Consider the following 25,657-nt stretch of genomic DNA (forward strand, 5'->3'; position numbering starts at 1 on the left):
TTATTTAAATTTAAGTCTTTTCTGGAAACCACTTCATAATATTCTAGCTCTATATTCCAGAAAATGATAGATTTAAGCCCATATATAGGTATTAACTGAATGACTGAACCATGATATCAATAGGTGATTGGCAATATCATTTCAACTTATATATTTTGGTAAATAGTTTTGAATGAGGAACCAAAGCCAAAAAGAATATTTTTAAAACTAAATAGTTGAGGCGCCTGAGTGGCTTAGTCAATTAAGCGTCCAACTCTTGATTTCAGCTCAGGTCATGATCTCAAAGGTCATCAGATCGGGCCCCACAGCAGGCTCTGTGCTCACTGGGGAGTTTGCTTGAGATTCTCTCCATCTCCCTCTGCCCCTCCACTCACTCTCACATGCATGCTCTCTCTCTCTCTCAAATAAATAAATAAATCTTTAAAAATTAAAAAACAAAACCAAATAGTCATATTTTGGATTAAGCAATTCACTGTCCTTTTACAAAGAATTTCATGTTTGTTAATGAGACAATAACTAATATTAGCAGAGATAAACTTAAGAAATCTACAGATAAATTCCTGGAACATAAAGTTGAGGCTAAGAATGATTTGTACAACTATTACTACATCAGCTTGGATGTGCTATTATTGTTATTATAATAAACAATATGTTATTTCTCAAAACAATATATTTAAGTCATAATCAAGGAAAACAGATTTTTAACCTGCTTCATTTTAGCCACTAATGCTTCTGACACAGGTTTAGGTATAATTTATTCATCTTCAGAAAATAGAAATTTCTATCAGTTATGTTTCAAAAGAAAATTATTACCAAGAGTGAAAATATTTTCAATTCAGAAGGACTATTAACCACATGCTATAGAATTACCTTGTGGGCATAAATTTTTGTGCAAGAACTTAACCTGCAGACTGATATTAACTCTGATACCAATTTTTTAAATACTCATTCTAAAATCTAGCAACAAATTGCAGAAATAATAATCTTTAAGATTTTTAGATGAGTATCTACCATGCTCTTCCTAATTAGAATATTCTGCTGCATGTGGGTATTATGTAAAAAGGACAATTATCGATATCAATCATGTTCTGACTCAGACCCATCCTAAACAGTGTCACATCACATCCTTGGCTAAGGTGAATACTCAAATGAAAAAGAAGAGCCAATGCAGAAAACTTTTGAAAAAGCATTTATGAATTTGTTTTAGTAACCTTTCAAAGGTTTCTAAAGATACTGGTTTAAAAATACTTTATGTCAAATAGAGAATAATCTTGGTTGGGGGGTAAGTAGTATAGTTTAGGTGGAACAGTTCACATTCTATCCGAATTTATATTTATCTGCCCCAGTGATGCTAAGGGAAGATCTGAATAGAAAGGACCAGTTCGCACACACAGGACTGAGTTAAGTGATCAATTAGATTGAGTGAAGAAGTGTGAAGATGGTTTCTTCCAAAAAATAAAAGAAAGACAGTGCAGATAAAGAGACAACTAGTAAGGAAAAAAATATTTTTCTATTTAGGAAATGGAAATCGGGGCACCTGGGGGTGTTAGTCGTTGGGCGTCTCGCTTCGGCTCAGGTCATGATCCCAGGACCCCAGGTCCTGGGATTGAGCCCCGTGTCAGGCTCCCTGCTCCACAGGGAGGCTGCTTCTTCCTCTTCTCCTCCCCCTGCTTGTGTTCCCTCTCTTGCTGTCTCTCCCTCTCTGTCAAATAAATAAGTAAAATCTTCAAAAAAAAAAAAAAAAGAGAGAGAGAAAATAGAAATCATGCAGCTTCCTGCACCATCCCATTTCCCCCATAGCCACGTAAATGTCCTCTTTATGCTTCGTTTGTAAGCAGAAAGAAGTTGAGAACACTACCCAGAAAAGATCAGAAAAGAAAAATCTAGCATATCTGCCCTTTTTTGGTGTTTATTTTTTTAGGTATTTATTTTTTAGGGAAAAATAATATTGAATGCTTAAAATACAGCATTGTTGGTTAAGACTTTATCATTTTTAATAGAACATTTTTTTGAAAATGTGGCTGGTTTAAGTTTTATAAGTTTTATAAAAATTTAAGTTTAAAGTTTAAGTTTAAATTATTATAAAATTATAATAATTTAAGTTTTATAAATAAATTATGCACTATCAAAGTAACATTTATAGTTAATAATTAACAAAAAGATTATTCACATACAATTGATCCAAATGGTATCTAAACAACAGAAAGAAGAAGGAACTATGTCTAGAAAGGGGGAAAAAATCAGAGAATATGGAATACAAATATCCATTATTATCTCACAGTTAATGGGTGGACAGAATAGACCCAAGTGGCTAAGACCATCTTTATTATCGTTCCGTACTCTTTTTCCACAGTGGAACAAAATCAGTGAAGAACTAAGAATAGGATGTTCATTCTCCAAGTATTAAAGACAAAAAATGTATGTTAACTGGCAAGTTCCCCGTGAGAGAAGTCAAGAAAATATTCTTGATTAAGATAATTATTATATTGGGGGCGCCTGGGTGGCACAGCGGTTAAGCGTCTGCCTTCGGCTCAGGGCATGATTCCGGCGTTCTGGGATCCAGACCCACATCAGGCTCCTCCGCTATGAGCCTGCTTCTTCCTCTCCCACTCCCCCTGCTTGTGTTCCCTCTCTCGCTGGCTGTCTCTATCTCTGTCGAATAAATAAATAAAATCTTTAACAAAAAAAAAAAAAGATAATTATTATATTGTAAGCCTGGAAAGCAGACATTTTCAGAGCTTTGTTGAAAATACAGCAATAAATACAGCAATTATCATTCTCAATGGGGAAAAGCTGGAAGCCTTTCCCTTAAGATCAGGAACATGACAAGGATGCCCACTCTCGCCATTATTATTCAGCATAGTACTAGAAGTCCTTGCAACAGCAATCAGACGACAAAAAGGGATAAAAGGTATCCAAATCGGCAAAGAAGAAGTCAAACTTGTCTCTCTTTGCAGATGACATGGTACTCTATATTCTTTTTGGAAAACCCAAAAGAATCCACCCTCAAACTACTAGAAGTCATAGAGCAATTCAGTAATGTGGCAGGGCACAAAATCAATGCTCAGAAATCAGTTGAATTTCTGGGGCGCCTGGGTGGCATAGCAGTTAACCGTCTGCCTTCGGCTCAGGGTGTGATTCCGGTGTTATGGGATCGAGCCCCACATCAGGCTTCTCCACTATAAGCCTGCTTCTTCCTCTCCCACTACCCCTGATTGTGTTCTCTCTCTCTCTGGCTGTCTCTATCTCTGTCAAATAAATAAATAAAATCTTTAAAAAAAAAAAAGAAATCAGTTGCATTTCTATACACGAACAATGAGACTGAAGAAAGAGAAATTAGGGGATCCATTCCATTTACATTAGCACCAAAAATCATACATTATCTCAGAATTAACTTAACCAGAGACGTAAAGGATCTATATTCTAGAAACTACAAATCACTCTTGAAAGACATTGAAGAAGACACAAAAAGATGGAAAAAAATTCCATGCTCATGGATCAGAAGAATTAACAGTTAAAATGTCCATGCTACCCAGAGCAATCTACACTTTCAATGCCATCCCAATCAAAATACCAATGACATTTTTCAAAGAACTGGAACAAACAGACCTTAAATTTGTGTGGAACCAGAAAAGGCCCTGAATTGCCAAGGAATTGTTGAAAAGGAAAAACAAAGCTGGGGGCATCACGTTGCTGGATTTCAAGCTATACTACAAAGTTGTGATCACAAAGACAGCATGGTACTGGCACAAAAACAGACACAAAGACCAATGGAACAGAATAGAGAACCCAGAAATGGACCCTCGGCTCTTTGGGCAACTAATCTTTGATAAAGCAGGAAAAAACATCCGGTGGAAAAAAGACAGTCTCTTCAATAAATGGTGCTGGGAAAATTGGACAGCTACATGCAAAAGAATGAAACTTGACCACTCTCTCACACCATACACAAAGATAAACTCCAAATAGATGAAAGACCTTGATGTGAGATAGGAATCCATCAAAATTCTAGAGGAGAACATAGGCAGCAATCTCTGTGACATCGGCCACAGCAACATTTTTCATGACACATCTCCAAAGGCAAGAGAAACAAAAGAAAAAATGAACTTGTGGGACTTCATCAAGATAAAAAGCTTCTGCACAGCCAAGGAAACAGTCAAAAAAACTAAGAGGCAGCCCACGGAATGGGAGTAGATATTTACAAATGACACTACAGATAAAAGACTGGTATCTAGTATCTACGAAGAACTTCTCAAACTCAATACACAAGAAACAAATAAACAAATCAAAAAATGGGCAGAAGATATGAACAGACACTTTTCCAATGAAGACATACAAGTGGCTAACAGACACATGAAAAAATGTTCAAAATCATTAGCCATCAGGGAAATTCAAATCAAAACCACACTGAGATACCACCTTACACCAGTTAGAATGGCAAAAATTGACAAGGCAGGAAACAACAAATGTTGTCGAGGATGTGGAGAAAGGGGAACCCTCTTACAATGTTGGTGAGAATGCAAGTTGGTACAGCCACTTTGGAAAACAGTGTGGAGGTCCCTTAAAAAGTTAAAAATTGAGCTACCCTATGATCCAGCAATTGCACTACTGGGTATTTACCCCAAAGATAGAGACGTAGTGAAGAGAAGGGCCATATGCACCCCAACGTTCATAGCAGCATTGTCCACAATAGCTAAATTGTGGAAGGAGCCGTGATGCCCTTCAACAGATGACTGGATTAAGAAGATGTGGTCCATATATACAATGGAATATTACTCTGCCATCAAAAAGAACGATTTCTCAACATTTGCTGCAACATGGACGGGACTGGAGGAGATAATGCGAAGCGAAGTAAGTCAAGCAGAGAACGACAATTATCATATGGTTTCACTCATTTATGGAACATAAGAAGTAGGAAGCTCAGTAGGAGAAGAAAGGGTAGAAGAAAGGGGGGGTAAACAGAAGGGGGAATGAACATGAGAGACTATGGACTCTGGGAAACAAACTGAGGGCTTCAGAGGAGAGAGGGCTGGGGGAATGGGATAGGCTGGTGATGGGTATTAAGGAGGGCACGTATTGCATGGTGCACTGGGTGTTATACACAAGTAATGAATCATGGAACTTTACATCAAAAACTAGGGATGTACTGTATGGTGACTAACAATATAATAAAAAATATCATTAAAAAAAGAAAATACGGCAATAAATCTGAGTAATACTGGAGTATCAAAATATAATTTCAAATAAGAGATCATTTAACTTTTTTATATTATCAAGCAAAATTGGGAAGTACTGGGTAGGTAAAATTGCCCATGAAAGTAATCCAGAGAGTCAAATGAAGAGTGAGATTAGACCATCAGCCTGGAAACTAGTCAGACCTGTGGGACGTCAAAGACAATCGTGAAAGGTTCCAAAAGTAAGGCGTAAGGAAACACAGCAACAGACCATGAAAAAAGGAATTCCCATCAAACAAAGGCATTATGATAACAAGGAAATTTGGTGGAAAGGACTACTGGCTCTATCCAACTAATACTCATCAGGATTTGGTGGCAAGAGGGAAGATCTATTCATAAAGTCAGAGATCCAGCAACAGATTCTAGTCTGTAGGACTGGTGCAAGCAAGACAAGACTCAAAAAGAGACAATAAAAGTTCTCAAGTAATAAGGAAAAAGCCAGGACACATTTTTAGCTCCATAGATAGCTGGTATGAACCAAGCAGAAACATGGGAAGGCCAAAAACCTAACTGAATATAAACATGTATTTCTGGAGTGATTTTCTGCAGAAATCGCTCCTGAACCACAAGACTAATGTAATGGTTTTTATTAGAGTGTCTGCATCAGCCCAGGGCTGTGAAGTATACAGGAGACTTCTGGACCAAATAAGAATTTCCCAACATCAGTCAATATCAAGCAGTAGAAACTCACTGTAAAACCTAGAATCTTAAATGTACTCTTAGGGAAACCAAGGCAAAGCAGTAAAACATAAAGAGGATAGAAAACATAAAAGAGGGGCGCCTGGGTGGCACAGCAGTTAAGCGTCTGCCCTTTGGCTCAGGGCGTAATCCCAGAGTCCTGGGATCGAGCCCCACATCAGGCTCCTCCGCTGTGAGCCTGCTTCTTCCTCTCCCACTCCCCCTGCTTGTGTTCCCTCTCTCGCTGGCTGTCTCTCTCTGTCAAATAAATAAATAAAAAATCTTTAAAAAAAAAAAAAAAGAAAACATAAAAGAGAGGAAGGAGAGTGTGGTAAATTGTATTTTCCAACGACAGCCACAAGATCTCCCATCCCACAAGCTCTCCTGCAATGTGATCCTGCTACTCCCTCAACAAGAGGCGGGATCTCTATAGTCAGGGTTTCCCAGCCTTGGTATTATTAACATTTTGGGTAAGATAATTCTTGTTGTGGGGGCTGTGCTGTGCACGTCAGGCTGTTTAGCAGCACCGTTAGCCTCTACTCTGGCATGCCAGGAGCACATCCTCCTCCCTTGGTAATGCAATCGAAATGTTTCTACACATTCTCCCTGGGGAGCAAAATTGCCTCTGGTTGAGAACCTCTTGTGCTTTGAAATTGGATGGGTCCTGTGACTCTTCTGATCAATAAAATACTGCAAAAGGGATACCATGCCAATTCCATGCATAGCACTTAACTGGCCTGGCCACTTTGGACCCAGTTAACATACTACGAGAAGCCCAAGCCACACAGAGAAGTCGATGGAGGCTCTCAAACTGAGCTCCCAGACAACAGCCAGCATCGCCGGTCAGCAGGATGCGTGAGCCACCTGGCCCATCTGACTCCAAGTGCCTGAGAGTCTCTGAGCACAAACCACACAGCTGAGCCTGTCGACCCACATACACATGAGAGATAATAATAGATTATTCTTTTAAATCACTAAATTTTGGGGTAATCATGCAGCACTGAAATAGGAAGGAATAAGAAGAACATCAGATTATAATATTGTATATATTGCATATGTTATTTATAATATTACAACAGCGTTAATAAAAGAAGCTGTAGAGAGAAAAGTCAGTAATGTTTATCTTATAACCACAACACAGATCATAAAATTAACTGGCCATTAAGTATTTATTTTGTAATAAAAAAAAGAAAATAGGTATACTTAATTGAAAGGTGAAGTTTTATTAATGCCTGTCTCTAAAAGGGTTGGGATCATTTTATTATTTTATTTTATTTTATTTTATTTTATTTTATTTTATTTTATTTTATTTTATTTTGAGAGAGTGAGCACGTGTGCAAGCTGGGGGGGGTTGGGATCATTTTAATAAAATAAATAAATAAATGAGGGGTGTCTGGATGGTTCAATTGGTTAAGCTTCCAACTTTTGGTTTTGGCTCCAGTCATGGTCTCAGGGTCGTGAGATCAAGGCCCATGTCGGGGTCCATGCTCAGCACAGAGTCTGCTTGAGATTCTCTCTCTCCCTCTCCCTCTGCCCCTCCCCATGCTCATGCATGCTCTCTCTCTAAAATAAATAGAATCTTTAATAAGAAGTAAATGAATGAATGAATGAATGAATGAATGAATAAAATAGTTCCACCATCTCTGCTCCCTAACAGCAAGTTATTATAGAAAAAAGTAGAGAGTACAGGTTTTAGATTCATGCCGGAGGCTGATGCCCAGTTACACCACTTTCTAGTTGTATTCATCCCAACTGTGAAACATTAAACATAAGATGTAAGGATGACTTTTATCATCTTGATCAACAACATGCCATGAAAATTTTAGCCAATGCAATAGAACTGACAAGAAAAAATAAAGATGGAGAAAAAGCTTGAAAACATGAAACATCATGTTACATTGAAACGATCACTGTGCAGAAGACAGAACTGTCCACTCTCTTGATTAGAAATCCCAACAGATTTTACTGATTAAATATGGTATATACATACAGCAGAATATTATTCAACCTTTAGAAAGAAGGAGATCCTGCCATTAGCAACAACATGGTTGGAACTGAAGGACATTATACTAAGGGAAATAAGCCAATCACAGAAAAAAAATACTGCACAATAGACTTATATGAAGTATCTAAAATAGTCAAGCTCGTAGAAACACAGAATATGACAGTGATTGCTTGAGGCTGAGAGTGGGGGGGGATCAGGAATGGTTGTTCAATGGGTATCAAGTTTCAACTATGCCAGATGAGTAAATTCTAGAGGTCTGCTGTATGACAAGGCGCTTAAAGCTAACCATACAGTATTTTGAACGTGAAATTTTGTTAAGAGGGTAGATCCAATGTGAACTGTTCTTAGCACAAAAGAAAACAGAAACAAAAACAAAAGATTGCAAGAAAACTCTGGGAGCTGCTAATATGTCTGTTACCTTGACTGTGTTGCCGTCACAGGTGTTTGCATACATCCAATCTCATCAGATTGTACCCATTAAATATGCAGTTTCTATATTAATTTGTTATGGGCTGAATGTTTGTGCTCTCCCAAAATTCATATGTTGAAACCCTAACTTCCAATTGTTGTGTGAGTGCCTGATAATTAGCTTTTTTGGATTAAAATGTAAATGACTGATATCAAACTTATGATTGCTGAGCCACCCATCTCAAATAAACACACTGCTGGCTATGCAACTAGATAAAGAGCCAGGCCACCCCACCCATGAAGTTTCCCTTTTAGAAAGTCCTCAGGAACCTAGATGACTGACCACCTGAGTGACCTTGCTTTTCTCTCCCTGAGCTGTAATTCCAGCTGTCATGTTTTAAATTCACCACTAAAGAGTGATCCCTCGACCCCTGGGCACCCTACCCTTCATCCTAATAAAGGATCTTGTCTCTAGCAAAGACCTCACTGCGTGGCCCTTGGGCATACCCTGTAGAACCCGTGAGTCATAAACCTTGTTTTTCAAAGTTCTCCAATGGTTTTTGCTGAGGCACATTTTGCATGCATAGTAAGAGCGACAAAGGACAGTCTAGCCACAACATCATTTCTAAGGGGGAAATATGTGTTAAGAGCTGCCACAAGTAGTCTGGGCCCAGGTGAGTGCCCCCCCGTGGTTTGATAGCGTCACTATCTATAGGGCTGAGACCAGCACAAGACACCAATATAACGGTATTAGGAGGTGAAGCCTTTGGGAGGTCATTAGGTCATGAGGGTGGAGCCTTCATGAATGTGATTAGTGCCCTTATAAAAGAGGCTCAAGAGCTCTCCAGCCCTCTTCCTGACCTGTGAGGAGACAAGGAGAAAATGGCTATCTGCAAACCAGGAAACGCGCTCTCACCAGACACCATCCCAGCCTCCAAAACCGTGAGAAAGGTTTGTTTTTGTAAGCCAACCAGTCAATGGTAATTTGTTACAGCAGCTTGAACTAAGACACACTAGACTTCAATAAAGCTGTTTAAAAATAAGAAAATATAAGGAAAATTATTTTAAGGATAACATTAACCAAAACTATAAACACATACAAATTATGTTCTGGCTCTCCGAAGAAAATCACAAAATTTTCTTGGAAGGCATAAAATAAGACTTAAATCAGTTCCTTTTATAACCCATTGGAAAGAAATGCCATGCTCTTAAATAGGAAAGTTTAATATCATAACATTACCAAAAACTTAGTAATGAAGAAAAATGAGTAGTGGGATGGCTTGCCCTGTCCTACCAAATAATAAAATGTATTTTACAGCTTCATAATTAAAACATTGCATAAATATGCCTCTCAAGGCAGAACATGTGGAATTTTAAGGAAAGAATTTGAACTTGTACCTCTACAAACTATTTTGGTATCTTTAATGTTACTATAAGAAATGCAAAGAAATCTGGGGCACCTAGGTGGCTCAATCAGTTGAGCATCTGCCTTCGGCTTGGGTCATGATCCCAGGGTCCCGGGATCAAGCCCAGCAGTAAGCTCCCTGCTCAGCGGGGAGTCTGCTTCTCCCTCTCCCTCTGCCCCTCCCCCTGCTTGTCCTCTTTCTCTCTCTCAGATAAATAAAATCTAATCAATCAATCATAAGGTGAGGTGATTTGGTTAATATAGCCATATCTCATTCTGTGGGCCATTCAGATTAGGAATGGGATCTGCTCTCTAGCTTTAATTTAGGCTTGCTTTGCTCCAGTCTTAGAAGTGCCTTACAAACTGTGAAGTGTTCAAATGTGTGCGATCCATCTTAAATGCTGACATGCAGCTGCCATCTCATCAAATGATCTAACAAACAACTATTCAGTAGAAGCAACAAGAAAAAATAGCACTTGTTTAAACAGAAATTATGATCGATACTATAAAAAAAAAAACTCAAACAGCAGTGTAGATCTGGACTGATCACCATCAAAATCATTGGTCCTTAGTCTCAACCAGAGGATGACCGAAACTAAGCCTGGGAATAGAAAATCAAGTTCACAATTCTACCTACCAGAAAATTAGCAGTCTGCAAAATAAGCAAAAGCAAACTATAATCTACTCTGAAAAGAGAAGACCACAAAAGTTTCAGAACTCAGATCTAAAGAGAGAAAAGAAACACTGATTGCCCCACTCTGTGGTCCCAAGCCAATTAAAAGTGATTGCCACCTGCCCATTAACCCAGTGCCTATTCATGGCCCATTTTCAAAAGATCACCCAATTTGTAAACCTAAGAGTTAGCCCTTAAAAAACCTTCTATAACTTCCCTTCTGTGGACATTGCTGATGTTTTGTTCTTAATAAAGTGTTCCCTTGCTGTAAAGATTTTTTTTAATTGATTTAAATTCAGTTCAGGTAACATATACCGTATAATTAGTTTCAGGGGTAGAATTTAGTGATTCATCAGTTGCATAAAACACCGAGTGTTCACCACATCAAGTGCCTTCTTTAATGCCCATCACCCAATTACCCCAACCCCCAATCGACCTCCCCTCCAGCAATGCTGTTTCCTAGAGTTAAGAGTCTCTTATGGTTTGCATCCCTGTTTTCATCTTATTTTATTTTTCCTTCCCTTCCCCAATGTTCATCTGTTTTGTTTCTTCTTTTATTTTTCCTTCCCTTCACCAATGTTCATCTGTTTTGTTTCTCAAATTCCACATATGAGTGAAATCATATGGTATTTTTGTTTGTCTGACTTATTTTGTTTAGAATAATAACCTCTAGTTCCTTCCACTTATTCACAAGATCTCATCCTCTTCTACTCAAGAAAATCACTCCAGTATTCCCCACCCCCTTTCCCTCCAACACTACACTTCTGGTGAGCACAGCATAACATGTAGAGAAGCTGAATTAGTATATCATACATCTGAAACCAATGTAACAATGTGTGTCAACTATACTCATACAAAATATTAATAAAAATAAAAAATTAAAATGAGGTATAGAAGAATGTGTAATGGCATCAAAACTCTAAGTATAAAACTCAGTTTATACAACAGTATATGTGTTATGGATCCATGGTTTTTGTGCCCATGGCCATTCACACAATACCTAATAATCAAAACACTGAAGAACAAGAGGAAAGCAAACAAAAAGATCCCTGTCCTCATGGAGTATATATTCTAGCTTAAGGATACAGGCAGTCAAACAAATTTTAAAATGTATTATACCGCGTTAAGTACTATGGGGAAAAAAAGTAAAATGGAATTGGAAGTGCTGGGATAACCTGAGCAGGTTCTGAGAATCCTTGAGAATGCCAGGAAAGCGGTAAATGGAGTTGGATGGTGGTTGTGGGAGTTGGCATCTGTGTTCCTAGAGATGTCATGATTAACACGGCAGTGAAAATGCCATCATCAGGGTGGGAGTGAGCATAGGGCATGTTTTTGGCAAGGTGTAATAATAAAGTGTGACAAAAGATGGCTCCTGTGTCTGAGTGTACCCATATGATGCTGAGGACAAAAAAGCAAAAGAAAGGAAAAGGGCATGAATGCTCTCCAGGGACATCTAGAACATGAATCTCAGAAGCAGTGATTTGGACTGAAACCCAAAGACAGCTGATACAAAGCTAGGGGCCTTGGAGATCATCAAATGCAACATCAGATGTTCCTCCAGCCCTTTCTCTAGTTCCTCAGAAATATCCAGAGTGCTGAATTACAAAACCTTATTAAAGGAGAGAAAGCCTGAACTGTTCATTACTGTCTTAAAGTTTTTATTTAAATTCCAGTTAGTTAACATACAGTGTTATACTAGTTTCACGTGTACAGTAGAGAGATTCAACACCTCCATACCTCACTGGTACTCATCACAACAAATGCACTCCTTAATTCCCATCACCTATTTAACCCATCCCCCTACCCACCTCCCCTCTGGTAATCATCAGTTTGTTCTCTAGAGTTAAGAGTCTGTTCCTTGTTTTATAGTCATCTTTTACCCTATATTCAAAATAAGTTCATCTCAACACGATACTGTGTTAATTAGATTGATTACACATTAGGTAAACTTCAGTGATTTTAATGCTCTACTCTTTTTAACCCTTTTTGCACATCGGAATCACCAGGGGAGCTTTATTATTTTCTTATTATTATTATGTTCAGTTAGCCAACATATAGTACATCAATAGTTTTTGATGTAGTGTTCAACGATTCATTAGTTGCATATAACACCCAGTGCTCATCACAACACGTACTCTCCTTAATACCCATCACCAGGTTACCCCAACCCCTCACCCTCTCCCTTCTGTAACCCTCACTTTGTTTCCTGGAGTCCAGAGTCTCTCATGGTTGTCTCCCTCTCTGATTTCTTCCCCTTCAGTTTTCCCTCCCTTTCCCTATGGTCCTCCTCACTATTCCTTACATTCCACATATAAGTGAAACCATATGATAATTGTCTTTCTCTGCTTGACTTATCATAATTCCCTCCAGTTCCATCCATGTCGATGCAAATGGTAGGTATTTATCCTTTCTGATGGCTGAGTGATATTCCGTTGTATATGTGAACCACACCTTCTTTATTCGTTCATCTGTTGAAGGGCATCTCGGCTCCTTCCACAGTTTAGCTATTGTGGACATTGCTGCTATGAACATTGGGGTGTATGTGCCCCTTCTTTTCACTACCTCTGTATCTTTAGGGTGATTACCTAGTAGTGCAATTGCTGGGTCATAGGATAGCTTTATTTTTAACATCTTGAGGAACCTCCATACTGTTTTCCAGAGTGGCTGTACCAGTTTGCATTCCCACCAACAGTGTAGGAGGGTTCCCCTTTCTCCACATCCTCGACAACATTTGTTGTTTCCTGCCTTTTTAATTTTTGCCATCTAACTGGTGTAAGGTGGTATCTCATTGTGGTTTTGATTTGAATTTCCCTGATGGCTAGTGATGTTGAACATTTTTTCATGTGTCTGTTAGCCATTTGTATGTCTTCTTTGGAGAAGTGTCTGTTGATGTCTTCTGCCCTTTTCTTGACTGGATTATTTGTATTTTGGGTGTTGAGTTTGAGAAGTTCTTTATAGATCTTGGATACCAGCCCTTTATCTGTTATGTCATTTGCAAATATTTTCTCCCATTCCGTGGGTTGCCTCTTAGTTTTGTTGACTTGTTTCCTTTGCTGTGCAGAGGATTTTATATTGAAGAAGACCCAAAAGTTCATTTTTTAAAAATTTTTTAATGTTATGTTAGTCACCATACAGTACATCATTAGTTTTTGATGTAGTGTTCCATGATTCATTGTTTGCGTATAACACCCAGTGCTCCATGCCATACGTGCCCTCCTTAATACCCATCATGGGCCTATCCCAATCCCCCAGACCCCTCCCCTCTGAAACCCTCAGTTTGTTTCCCAGAGTCATAGTCTCTCGTGGTTCATTGCCCCTTCTGTTTATCCCCCCTTCATTCTTCCCTTCCTTCTCCTACCGATCTGATCTCCCTATTTCTTACGTTCCATAAATGAATGAAACCATACGATAAGTGTCTTTCTCTGCTTGACTTATTTCGCTTAGCATAATCTCCTCCAGTCCCGTTCATATTGCTGCAAATGTTGGGTAATCATTCTGATAGCTGAGTAATATTCCGTTGTATAAATGGACCACATCTTCTTTATCCATTCGTCTGTTGAAGGGCATCTCGGCTCCTTTCACAGTTTTTTGTGGACAATGCTGCTATGAACATTGGGGTGCATATGGCCCTTCTCTTCACTACGTCTCTATCTTTGGGGTAAATACCCAGTAGTGCAATTGCTGGGTCATAGGGTAGCTCAATTTTTAACTTTTTGAGGGACCTCCACACTGTTTTCCAAAGTGGCTGTACCAACTTGCATTCTCACCAACACTGTAAGAGGGTTCCCCTTTCTCCACATCCTCTCCAACATTTGTTGCTTCTTGCCTTTTCAATTTTTGCCATTCTAACTGGCATAAGATGGTATCTCAATGTGGTTTTGATTTGAATTTCCCTGATGGCTAATGATTTTGAACATTTTTTCATGTGTCTGTTAACCATTTATATGTCTTTATTGGAAAAGTGTCTGTTCATATCTTCTGCCCATTTTTTGATTTGATTATTTGTTTCTCGTGTATTGAGTTTGAGAAGTTCTTTGTATATCTTGGATACAAGTCCTTTATCTGTAGTGTCATTTGCAAATATCTTCTCCCATTCTGTGTGTTGCCTCTTTGTTTTGATGACTGTTTCCTTTGCCTTGCAGAAACTTTTTATCTTGAAGTCCTTTTGTTTCCCTTGCCTTTGGAGACGTGTCTTGAAAGAAGTTGTTGTGGCTGATGTCGAAGAGGTTACTGCCTATGTTCTCCTTATCATTTTGATGGATTCCTGTCTCACATTGAGGTGTTTCATCCATTTTGAGTTTATCTTTGTGTATGGTGTAAGAGAATGGTCCAGTTTCATTCTTCTGCATGTGGCAGTCCAATTTTCCCAGCACCATTTATTGAAGAGACTGTCTTTTTTACACTGGATATTTTTTCCTGCTTTGTCAAAGATTAATTGAGGGTCCATTTCTGGGGTCTCTATTCTGTTCCATTGATCTATGTGTCTGTTTTTGTGCCAATACCATGCTGTCTTGATGATCACAGCTTTGTAATATAGCTTGAAGTCAGGCATCATGATGCCCCAGCTTTGGTTTTCTATTTCAACCTTCCCCTGGTGACTCGGGGTCTTTTCTGGTTCCATACAAATTTTAGGATTGTTTGTTCCAGCTCTGTGAAAAATGCCAATGGTATTTTGATAGGGATTGCACTGAAAGTGTAGATTGCTCTCGGCAGCATACCAGGGAAGCTTTAAAAGACATAATGATTGGGTCTTATCTCAGAGATTCTAATTTATTGGCCGTGGGCATGACCCGGGCATTGGGATATTTTTAATCTACCAGACTGATCTCATATGCAACCAAAATTGAAAATCTGAAACTTTCATCGTAAAGCCTGTACTATCTAAAACTGTCTTCGAATTTTATAGAATACTATAGTCTGTGAAAAACCATCTTTTAAAAACTCATGTTCACTAATCGTAAGTTTTGTGTATTAACCTTATATACAGCCAGTTACCTTTCTAAATTAATTTATGTCCTAATTTTTTTTGATTATTGGGGGTTTCCAGGTACGCAGTCATATCTTAAAATAATGATGGTTTTTAATAGCATGATGTATAAACCTATCAAATCACTAAGTTATACACCTGAAACTAATGTAACAGTGTGTCAACTCACTCAAATAGAAAAAGGTCAATTTCCCACCAGTAACAAATGAGAATTCCAATTTCTCCACATCTTCACTAACATGTAATATTGTCTTTTTTTATTCTAGCCACCTGGTGGGTATGAAGTGGTTATCTCATTGTGGTTTTGATTTGCATTCCCCTAATGACTAAGGATGTCGACCCACCTTCATGTGCTTGTTAACCACTGGTATACATTCTATGAAAAAAATATTCAAAGCCTTGATCCAGTTTTTTATTAGAAGATCGTTTTACTATAGAGCTATAAGAACTATTTATAAATCTCAGACATAAGTCTCTTATCAGATATAGTATTTGCAATATTTTTTCCTATTCTATAACTGGGCTTTTTACTATCTTGATGGGGTCCTTTGAGGCACAAATGTTTTTTAAATTGTTGAAGTCTGATTTACTTATTTTGTTGTTGTTGCTTGTGCTTTTGGTGTCATATCTAAAAAATCACTGCTTAACATAAGGTCACCAAGATTTATTCCCATAAGTTTTTGTCAAAGAGTTGTATAGTTGTAGGTATTACACTTAGGTCTGTGATATATTTCTAGTCAATTTTTGTATAAAGTGTGAGGTAAAGATCAATTTAATTCTTTTCCATGTGGATATCCCAGTTGCCCCAGGACCATTTGTTGAAAAGACTTCTTTTATTGTTAAATTATCTTGGCACCCTTGACTAAAATCATTTCACCATAGTATGAGGGTTTATTTCTGGACTCTCAATTCTATTCCATTCATTCATATGTCTATCCTTACACCAGTACCACACTGTCCTAATTACTATAGCTTTGCACTAAATTTTAAAATTGAGAAGTGTGAATCCCCCAAATTTGTTCTTTGGTTATTATGGGTCTCCTGCAAAGCCATATAAATGTCAATTTCTGAGGGAAAAAAAAAAGCCAACTGGGATTCAGATAGAGATGTGCTGATCTGTAGATCAATTTGGGGAGTACTGATATCTTAACAATATTAAGTATTCCTATCCATGAACATGGTATGTCTATCAATTTATTAAGGTCTCTTTAATTTCTTTCACAATTTTTTATTTATTTTTTTTTAAAGATTTTATTTATTTATTCGACAGAGAGAGACAGCCAGCGAGAGAGGGAACACAAGCAGGGGGAGTGGGAGAGGAAGAAGCAGGCTCATAGCGGAAGAGCCTGATGTGGGACTCGATCCCGTAACGCCGGGATCACGCCCTGAGCCAAAGGCAGATGATTAACCGCTGTGCCACCCAGGCGCCCCATAATTTCTTTCACAATTTTTTAAACAGTTTTCAGTCTGTAGTCTTATATGTCTTCTGTCAAAATATTCCTACATATCTTATTCTCTCTAATACAACTACAAATGAGTTTTCTTAATTTCATTTTGAAATATTCATTGCTAGTGTATAGATATTCAACTGACTTTAGTATATTGATCTTGTATCTGTAAACTTGTTGTTTATCACTTCTATTATTTTTTTATCATGGATTCCCTAGGATTTTCTATATACAAGATAATGTCATCAGCTTTTCTCTTTTATTAATCTATCTTGACAGTGGATTTTCTATCTTGTAAGTCTTTTCAAAGAACAAACTTAACTTTTTAATATATATATCAGAAGAAGCAATACACACAAAGAGATACTTTAAGAGAATTTGATAAAAGATTTATAAAGGTGTGGGCAGGGTTGAAGAAAATAACAAGGGATGGTGAAGTACCCACAAACTTAGGAAGCCACTGCCAAACCACATTTATCTGGCATTTCTATTCTGTTTTCTGTGTCTTTAATTATTCCTTGCCGGTGCAAATATTTAAAGTTATTTTTCCCAAAGACTAGTATGATAACAATATTAAGGATAAATAGTTATAGCTATTACTGTGCACCAGGCACTCTCCTAAGCACTTTACATGTACTAATTCATTTAATCCTCATGACAAACCTATGACAAATTAACCTTCCTGCTATCAAGTTATATAGGTGTTCTTATAAAATTTCAAACTCTGTAAAATCATACACAAAAAATAAAAGGCCTTATGAGGAAAATAATGTGGAATTAGACTACTGAAAACTTATGCATCTTTGTAACCAGAGCACTAACTGAAATAAAAACAATCCTAATAAAAATCCTAGAAAGAGTCCTCACTTTGGCAACACATATACTAAAACTGAAACAATACAGAAGATTAGCATGACCCTTGTGCAAGGATGACACACACAAAAAAGCCCCCAAAAATCCTAGAAAAATATGTCTCTGCAAGCCTTTGCACTCAGCCTCAGTCAATCATTCACAACTCTTAAGCTGGGACTTGTTCTTTCAAATCTTTGAGCACAGTAATTTGTATAGATGAGTTTCATTATAGTCTAAAAATCTGAACCAGAAAATAGCCTCATTTAACAATACACTTTTTAAAAATACAGGATAAATGTTTTCACAGCTACCTAATCTTTACTCATAATTTTGCCAGTAACTTAAGTGTAGAATGTAGAGGTCTTGAAGCCACTCTACTTAGTGTCCCACTAAGGGAAAGCACTTCAGCTGTTTTCAGCTTCTTTCTTAAAATGCCATATACTGTTAAGGCTTTCTCCTTGAGAGTAAGCTGCCCCTGATAGTTTCTTTTGTCTTCAACCTTTATGTTTAATTTTTTTGTCTATTTCTCTGATTTCCATTACTTCACTCTATCAAATTGTATAGCACTGGCAATTATTTGTGCTAGAAACTTAGAATCATCTCCAATTATATTCAACATTGACTCCTTTAGTTCACTTGTGAATGTGATTTCACATTCTTTCAAAATCCTTTAGAATTTCAAGATCTTCCTTGTTTGTTAAAACATTTCAGAATCTGCTCACTAACCTCATGATCATCAATGCACTAAGTCTTCGCTGACATTTTCATAACTGACTCCCTGTATATAATCAATACTAACATATGCTGCTAGCCAGAAAAATACTTTTCAACTTTTCTTCTTGGTGGTATTTGAAAATAAGAATGAAGTATTTACTAAAATAAAGCATAATGCAAAATTTTTTTCTTCTACATTCTACTGAGAAGTATCACTCATATTCGTGATCTGCTCTTTCTCTCTTGAAGTTTTATAAACTTTCCTTTGATATTCTTATGATATCCTTATAAACTTTCCTCTTTGATAGTCTTTTTTTTTAAGATTTTATTTATTTATTTATTTGAGAACACAAGGGGGGGCAGAGGCACAGGGAGAGAGAGAATCTCAAGCAGACTCCACACTAAGCGTGGAGCCCAACACAGAGCTCAATAACAGGACCCCAAGATCATGACCTGAGCCAAAACCAAGACTTGAACACTTAACCAACTGCACACTCGGGCACCCCCCTCTTTGATAGTCCTAAATTCTTCTGTAATGTTCTTAAGTGTGAAGGGTTCTCCATCTTTTCTGTCTTTGCACCTTTCCAACCTGGTTTTTTTACCTTTCTTTAACTTGGTGCGACTCTTGGTCATTAATTCTTCAACTGTTTCATTCCTTCCATTCATTTTTCCCATCTCTTTTGGGACTCCAGTTACACAATAACTACTCTGTTATTTCCAGTGCCATATAGCTGTTCTTTTCTTTTACATTTTCCATCTTTTTACAGCTTCCTGTTTTCTTCTAAGAGTTCTTTGAGCTAAACTTCCAGTTCATTAATTACAGTTTAAGTCTTCATTAATTTACCATCATCTATATCAATTCTGCTGCTTAATCTAATTATTGAGTTATTTTATTTCATTTAAAAATACATATTTCAGAAGCCAAGAAGAAATCAGACAGCAGGTGTGTGACCTAGAATCAGCCAACCACAGGCTCACAGGCAGGACTTTGGACCCTGGAGCTAGGACTCAGGGGCACATTCACAGAGGCACTGGCCATATCAGAGGCATAATGCTGACAGTCGAAACGTGTGTGGTGGTGCCAGCATCAGTCCCCAGGGAGTGACTTGGTCGTGTTCTCAGTTGTTTAAACTCTCTTCGTTCCCATTCTGATCTTGACTTTCCAGTCTTCTCATTGATTCTGTGAGACAGCCAATTTCCTTCCAACAAATGTATTTTCTCTTTAAGTCATTTGAAGTTGAACATGAGATAGGATATGGGAAAAGTACAGGACAGATGAAGAACTAATTTCTTCCTTCTACATTATTCAGATTCTGCAGATACTATCATAAGTTGTGTTTCAAAACAATAAAGTTAAAAATATATTACTTAAAGTTATACAATTAATGACAAACAAAACTAATCAAATTTAGGAGAGGAGAATGGTTTTGGGGTTAAGTGAGATAATCCCCAAACTCTGATGGATGGGATTGAAAAGTTACAGTTCAAAGTTGTTACACCAAGTAAAAGAGGCAAAATCTTAGAGTTGTGAAAGTAATCGCTACAAAAACTAAGGCAAATGGCAAAATATGACTATATCTGGGCAGTGAGACTAACAATGGGGAGTGGAATAGAAACATGTTCCTGTTTGAAACTTGTTAGTCCTCCCCAGGCTGCATCATACGACACAACAGAAAGAAAGGCTAGTGATATCTATACACACCCACGCACGCACACAGGCACATATGCACGTGCACATGGATCCAGCTGCAGCCCTGGGAATGCAAACTAGAAAAGATTTACATAGGCATCAGTTCAAGAGCACAGATTTGCCTCCAGATTTGTTTTCTTGGATAAAACACAAAGCAGCCTCACACCCATCGTGAGCTAAATCATGTTTAGAAAAGGAAGGAAATCTAATCCCAAAAAGTGGGAAAATGCAAGTGTTTTGTCCCTATGAAGAGCCAGTCATAGAAACTTCAGTCATGATTGGGATCTGGGCTCCCAGGCAACCCACCAATACCTTTCAAGTTACAACAAACTTGAAAGATGAGTTGTTTATTTCATCTGCCGAAAAATACTCATAAACTTGAGCATTCCACAGGCTCATCCCAGCATGAAGTCTTATAAGTATGAACAAGAGGAACTTAAGGTTTACTGGAAACTCCAGCCTGAGTTTTGTGATCTATAAAATGAGGATGGAAATATTAACTACATAGAGTTGTTATTAAAATCAAATAAGATAATGGGCAATATATAAGAATACCTCATAAAATGTAAAGCCCAATACAAATGGGAGGTACTGTTATCATTCTTACAACTGGTCACAAAGGACATTTGTATAAAGACAGGCACAGCATAATGGAAAATTCATCCTATTACTAAAAATATAACCAAGGAGCAGCATCTCTCCACTTGAAATGGATGGATATTTTCATTCCCAGAAGACAAAACACAGTGCTTGACCTCACACGATGCACAATGAAATCAGAGGAGCCAGTTCTCCCCTTCATGATGACTAACATCCACAGGTGTCTAGCATGTACTTCAGTTCACAGCTTTAGGTAAGGAAAAGACACATGTTGGGTAGAATAGATTAATGAAAGTAGATAAGCATGGTTCCTAAGAAGTGAAAAAAATTGTAAGTATATCAAGTATTGTCCTTCGAATTCCAGATCCCCTGGAACTGTACCAAAAGAAACGTGCTCAAACAAAGCTAAAAAGATGACTGAGAAAGCACATAGGAAGAGGGATGGGATTCAGAGACGCCAAAGGCAAAGCTAGCTGTTTAGGAAGGTAGCATGTTGTCCGAGGAAAGAGCCCGGGCCCCAGAGTCAGGAAACTGAGTTCTGGTCCCAGCACTACACTGGAATCTCTACAAAACCCTGGGCAGGCCATTGCCCTCTCTGGGTCTCAGTTTCTTTATAACACAAAAGAGAAATCGAAAGACTAGTTAACACAGCTAATTGATCATTTAGAAAATATTTACTGTGTATTATAAGCTAGGGAGTATTCTGGGCATCAGAAACCTAGGAGAAGACAGAAAAAGACACAGTTCCTGCTGCCATGGATTTGACATAGATGATCTCCATCCAACTCACAGATGTGGTTTGCTCAAACTGACTTCAGTCTGTGCAGAGACCAGAGCGGAGCAAAGAGGATGAGGCTTCACCTCTTCAGGGAGCAGTGCTCTTTCTGAGAGCAGAAGCAAGTTCCCCTCATTCCCATCTTGTTCCTATATAGGTCCTGGGCTAGAAGATCAACTGACTTTTATTGTAAAAAGCAAGTCTAGGCCTCAAAGGACCTTCTAGAAATATAAAGATGTGTTGTTTTGTTTTTCAGTTAGATAACTAGAACTACTACAGTAGAGAAATGGGAAAATTATTTGATACTTCTTTTTTTAAAAAAGCTTATCTAAAACAACTAACATTAATGGATAGGTGAAATTTAATAAAAATTAATGATCTCTATATTAATTATTCCTAATCTCTGTTCCCTATAATAGGAAAAACACAACTTATATATGTAATTTAAAAAGAAATGAATTATTTAGTATATATATAAACAGATATAACACCTACTTTACCAAAAGTAAAGCCCCAGCCTTGATTTCTATAATACAATAAAACAGTTAGACTTCACATTGCCAAAAGAGAAACAGTATTAGTTTTTACTCTGTGTTTCTGTAGCTCATTTGTTGATTTGGTGTCAGAGAAGAAAAAATTTAAAAGATAAGAAAGTCAGCTCCCATATAGAGAGCTACCAAAATGTGTCTCGAAAGAGTATTCTGAGCACACGTTTCTCTAGGCTCTCCAAGCACACACTGTCTTCCACAGAATTCTCTGACAAGTCTGCTTCACCCTGGGATTCCCCATGATCAATATGACAGAATGAAGAGAAGGGTAGGCAGCCATGACTGTCTCGGAGATGAAGACAATGAGGACATTAGCAGAAGACTTGGAGATGATGGAAAAGGGGCTGGCCAGGATGTAAACCACATGAAGGATAAGGAAGCAGCCCAAGGACTTCAGGACAGTGATGTGAGCCTTGGCCCGAGCATCTCTCCTACCAGCTGTATGCACCTTCATCTTCTTGTGGTGTCTATACAAAGAGACAATCAGCATCCCGGAAGAAACAAGAAATACCATCAGAGGCAACCCACTTCCTGCATTGAGCTTTAATATATACAGGTAGTGACAGCTTTTGAGGGGGTACAGAATGCTGCTGTTGCCTTGGGAAAGATGATAGGGCTTTAAGCCAATGCGGGCTACAGCTACCAAACTGATCATGAGGTACCCCAGAAGGCACCAGAGACTCAGGCAATAGGCCCTCTGCTTCAGCCACAAGCAGACAGGGTGTTCAAGGGTCGTGATCTTCCTGCAGTAGAAGACACTGAGGAAAGTGGCAAACCAGAGGCTGGCCTGGCTTACCAGGATCCAGAAGACACTGAGATTGTGAAGCCAATGACTGCTCTGGAAAAGCAGAAACAGGCTTAAGTCCATCATAATCAGCCACTGCAGGAGAAATCGGCAGACAGCCAGGCCCAGAACAATGAGGTTGTATGAGGACCCGTTGAATTTTCTGACCCATTCTCCAAAACTCCAGACCATAAGGACTCCATTTCCAACCAGGCCAATGAGAAATTCGGCCACTGCCACCACCATCAGCAGTGTTAAGGCAGCAGTCAGCATGGCTGGGGACAGGAAGGAGTCTCTCACTTCTGTCACAGAAGATGTCCTGCTTCAGCAGACGAACGTGTGTGGCTGTGGCTGAGCCTCAGATCCCCGGAGCGTGATACCACCCTCAAGGTAAGTTTTCACACCACAAAATCTGGACTTGCCCTTCTGGACCCTGTCCTTCAAGACTGAACAGCTGTGACCAGGCACAGAGAGTTTAGAAGTTATGATCCCCTCTGTATTTGCATCCGCATGAATGCACTCTGAGCCTACACTCAGAGATTTAAAATAATACTACAGACACCAATTCCCCTTCTCAAGGGTCATGAGCTAGCATCTAGACACTAGCACGTAATATATCAAGACCTCTCAATAAGAAGATCAAATCAAAACATTCTCAGGTTTTATACAGTGTCAAATGGAGCTTATATTATAAAATTTGTTTATTTTTATAAAAAGTATTCTGAACATTAAAGCATGAAAGCTGAATAAACTCAAATTTAAAACATATTTCATTATCAAAAAAATAATAATAAAGTAAAATATATTTCACTATCAAAGAGAGAAGCAGGGGAAATTTTAGGGAAGAAAACAATCAGAGAACAAAAACAGTACATTTAAGTGCCAAACAATAAAAAACTGGAAGTCAGGGAGAGGAGCCATTACCGCTAATCTGAGTCTTTGAGGTCATCTGTCCTTTATGATCAATTACCCACACACACATGACTCAGCACATATCTCTCACCAAGGTCTCAGGGGAAGGAAATGAGCTCAAATAAGTGAAAAAACACTAGCACAGTTATCAACAAATATAGGAAAGTGTTTCATTTATTGTGCAGACTCCAACTTCCCTAGGACCAGCCTAACACAAATGTTTATGGAAGGCTGAACTCTAAGACGGCTCCTAAGATTTCCACCCCTCGGTGTACATACCCTGAATAACCCTTGAGTAGGGTGGGACTGTAAGTAAGACAGGCTGTCACTTCTACAAGTAGCTTACATTATATGGCAAAGATAAAGGGCTTTTGCAAATGTAATTACATCAGTTGCATTTGAGCTACTCAAAAAAATTACCCTGGGTGGGCCTAATTTAATCAGTTGAAGTCTTGGAAGAGAAACTGGGCCCTCCTGCTGACCTTGAAGAATCCGGCTACCAGGCTGTGAGAGAGACACATGGCAAGAACTGTGGGGTGCTGAGATTGGTCCCCAGAAGACAGCAGCAGGAAAACAGGGACCTTTGTGGAACAACTGCAAGGAACTGAATTCTGCAAACAACCAGTGAGCTTGGAAAAGCTCCCTGAGCTCCAAAAAAACCACATTCCAGTCAACATCTTGACTACAGCTTTTAAGACTCTGTGCAGAGGGCCCACTTAAGGCTGTGCCTGGACTCTTTAGCCACAGAAACTGTGACGTAAATGTGTGTGTTGTTTTAAATTGCTGAGTATGTGCTGTTACACCGCACGCAGAAAACCAATACAGTAGTCAGACCAGATCAGAAACTATGCGGAAACAAGGAGAAAGAGGAATTGAATCAGAAAGAAGGAGGAAGGCGAGGCTAGCTTCTGAGGAAGGCAACATGGGTGTGGAGGAAGGAGCAAAGTGATCTCGAAAGATCCCAGAAGAAACCAAAAACCCAGCCCCAAGCCCTCTGCTTCAGCAACAAGCAGAGTGTGTTCAGGGGTCATGACCTTCCTGCAGTAGAAGACCCTGAGGGGCCAGCACACCCAGGACAATGAGCTGGGGATCCCTTTACATTTTCGGATCCATTCTCCAAAACCCCAGACCAGAAGGACTCTGTTTCCAACCAGGACAATGAGAATTCAGCCACAGCCACAACCATCAACACAGCTACAGAAAGGGGTCTCGCTGCTGTCCCAGACTGTGCCTTGCTTCAGCCACGAATGTGTGTGGCTCCTGGCTAAGCTTCAGATCTCAAGGGTGATACAGAATTGGGGTAGAACATTTCACTTCTCAGAGTTCGGATTCTGTCACTGTCCTTTTGAAATCCATTCTCTGACCAAGAAGACACAGCTGTGAACACAAGTAATGTTCTCGAAGGTAAGAGCCTCACTTCCATCCGCATCTGCGTGAAGCTGGCCTAGAATCTGAGATGAGGAACAAACCACAGCTACAGACTGTCCTTCCAAAGGAAGCAAGTAAAATCCACAGTACCCTTGAACCCTGCTCCCACCCACCCTAACTCTGCAAAACCAAAATAAGACATTCTGGGAATCTCAAGAGTGGCAAAAGCAAAGCACCTCATATTATAAACAGGTCAAGAACAACATTTATGAATAACTTGGCAAATATTTATCAAATGCCTAGCATGTGCTGGGCCCCCAGTCCAGGCTCTGGGGATACAATCACCACAAAAACAAAGTCCCTACTGTCACAGAGCTGACATTCTGGAGGGCGAGGCAAATAACTAACACTGTTTTAACACGTTTGTAACCTGAATATATAAACCTAGAGTTTTATTTATACACACACACAGGCTTGTTTCAATGGAAGAGAAACAAAGAAAAAAATAGGGTAAGAAAATGAGTAAAAACAACTATGAGACAGGATAAATATTTACTGCTGAATAATATGTGCTAGAGG

General features: G+C 38.7%; 1 protein-coding gene and 1 non-coding gene across 2 annotated transcripts; one reads left to right on the forward strand and one right to left on the reverse strand.

Moving 5' to 3' along the window:
* Positions 1-12,680: 12,680 nt before the first annotated feature.
* TAS2R5 (taste 2 receptor member 5) lies at positions 12,681-25,220 on the reverse strand. The gene has a single exon (XM_045792479.2). The coding sequence runs from the start codon at positions 23,069-23,071 to the stop codon at positions 22,184-22,186; it is 888 nt and encodes a 295-aa protein (XP_045648435.1). The 5' UTR covers positions 23,072-25,220; the 3' UTR covers positions 12,681-22,183.
* Positions 17,695-17,796, forward strand: LOC123789744 (U6 spliceosomal RNA). Its single transcript, XR_006778902.1, has one exon. It is a non-coding gene; the product is annotated as a U6 spliceosomal RNA (small nuclear RNA).
* Positions 25,221-25,657: the final 437 nt, after the last annotated feature.

The sequence above is a fragment of the Ursus americanus genome, chromosome 3 (assembly GCF_024610735.1).
Source record: "Ursus americanus isolate L20-20 chromosome 3, mUrsAme1.1.p, whole genome shotgun sequence".
NCBI classification, from domain to species: domain Eukaryota; kingdom Metazoa; phylum Chordata; class Mammalia; order Carnivora; family Ursidae; genus Ursus; species Ursus americanus.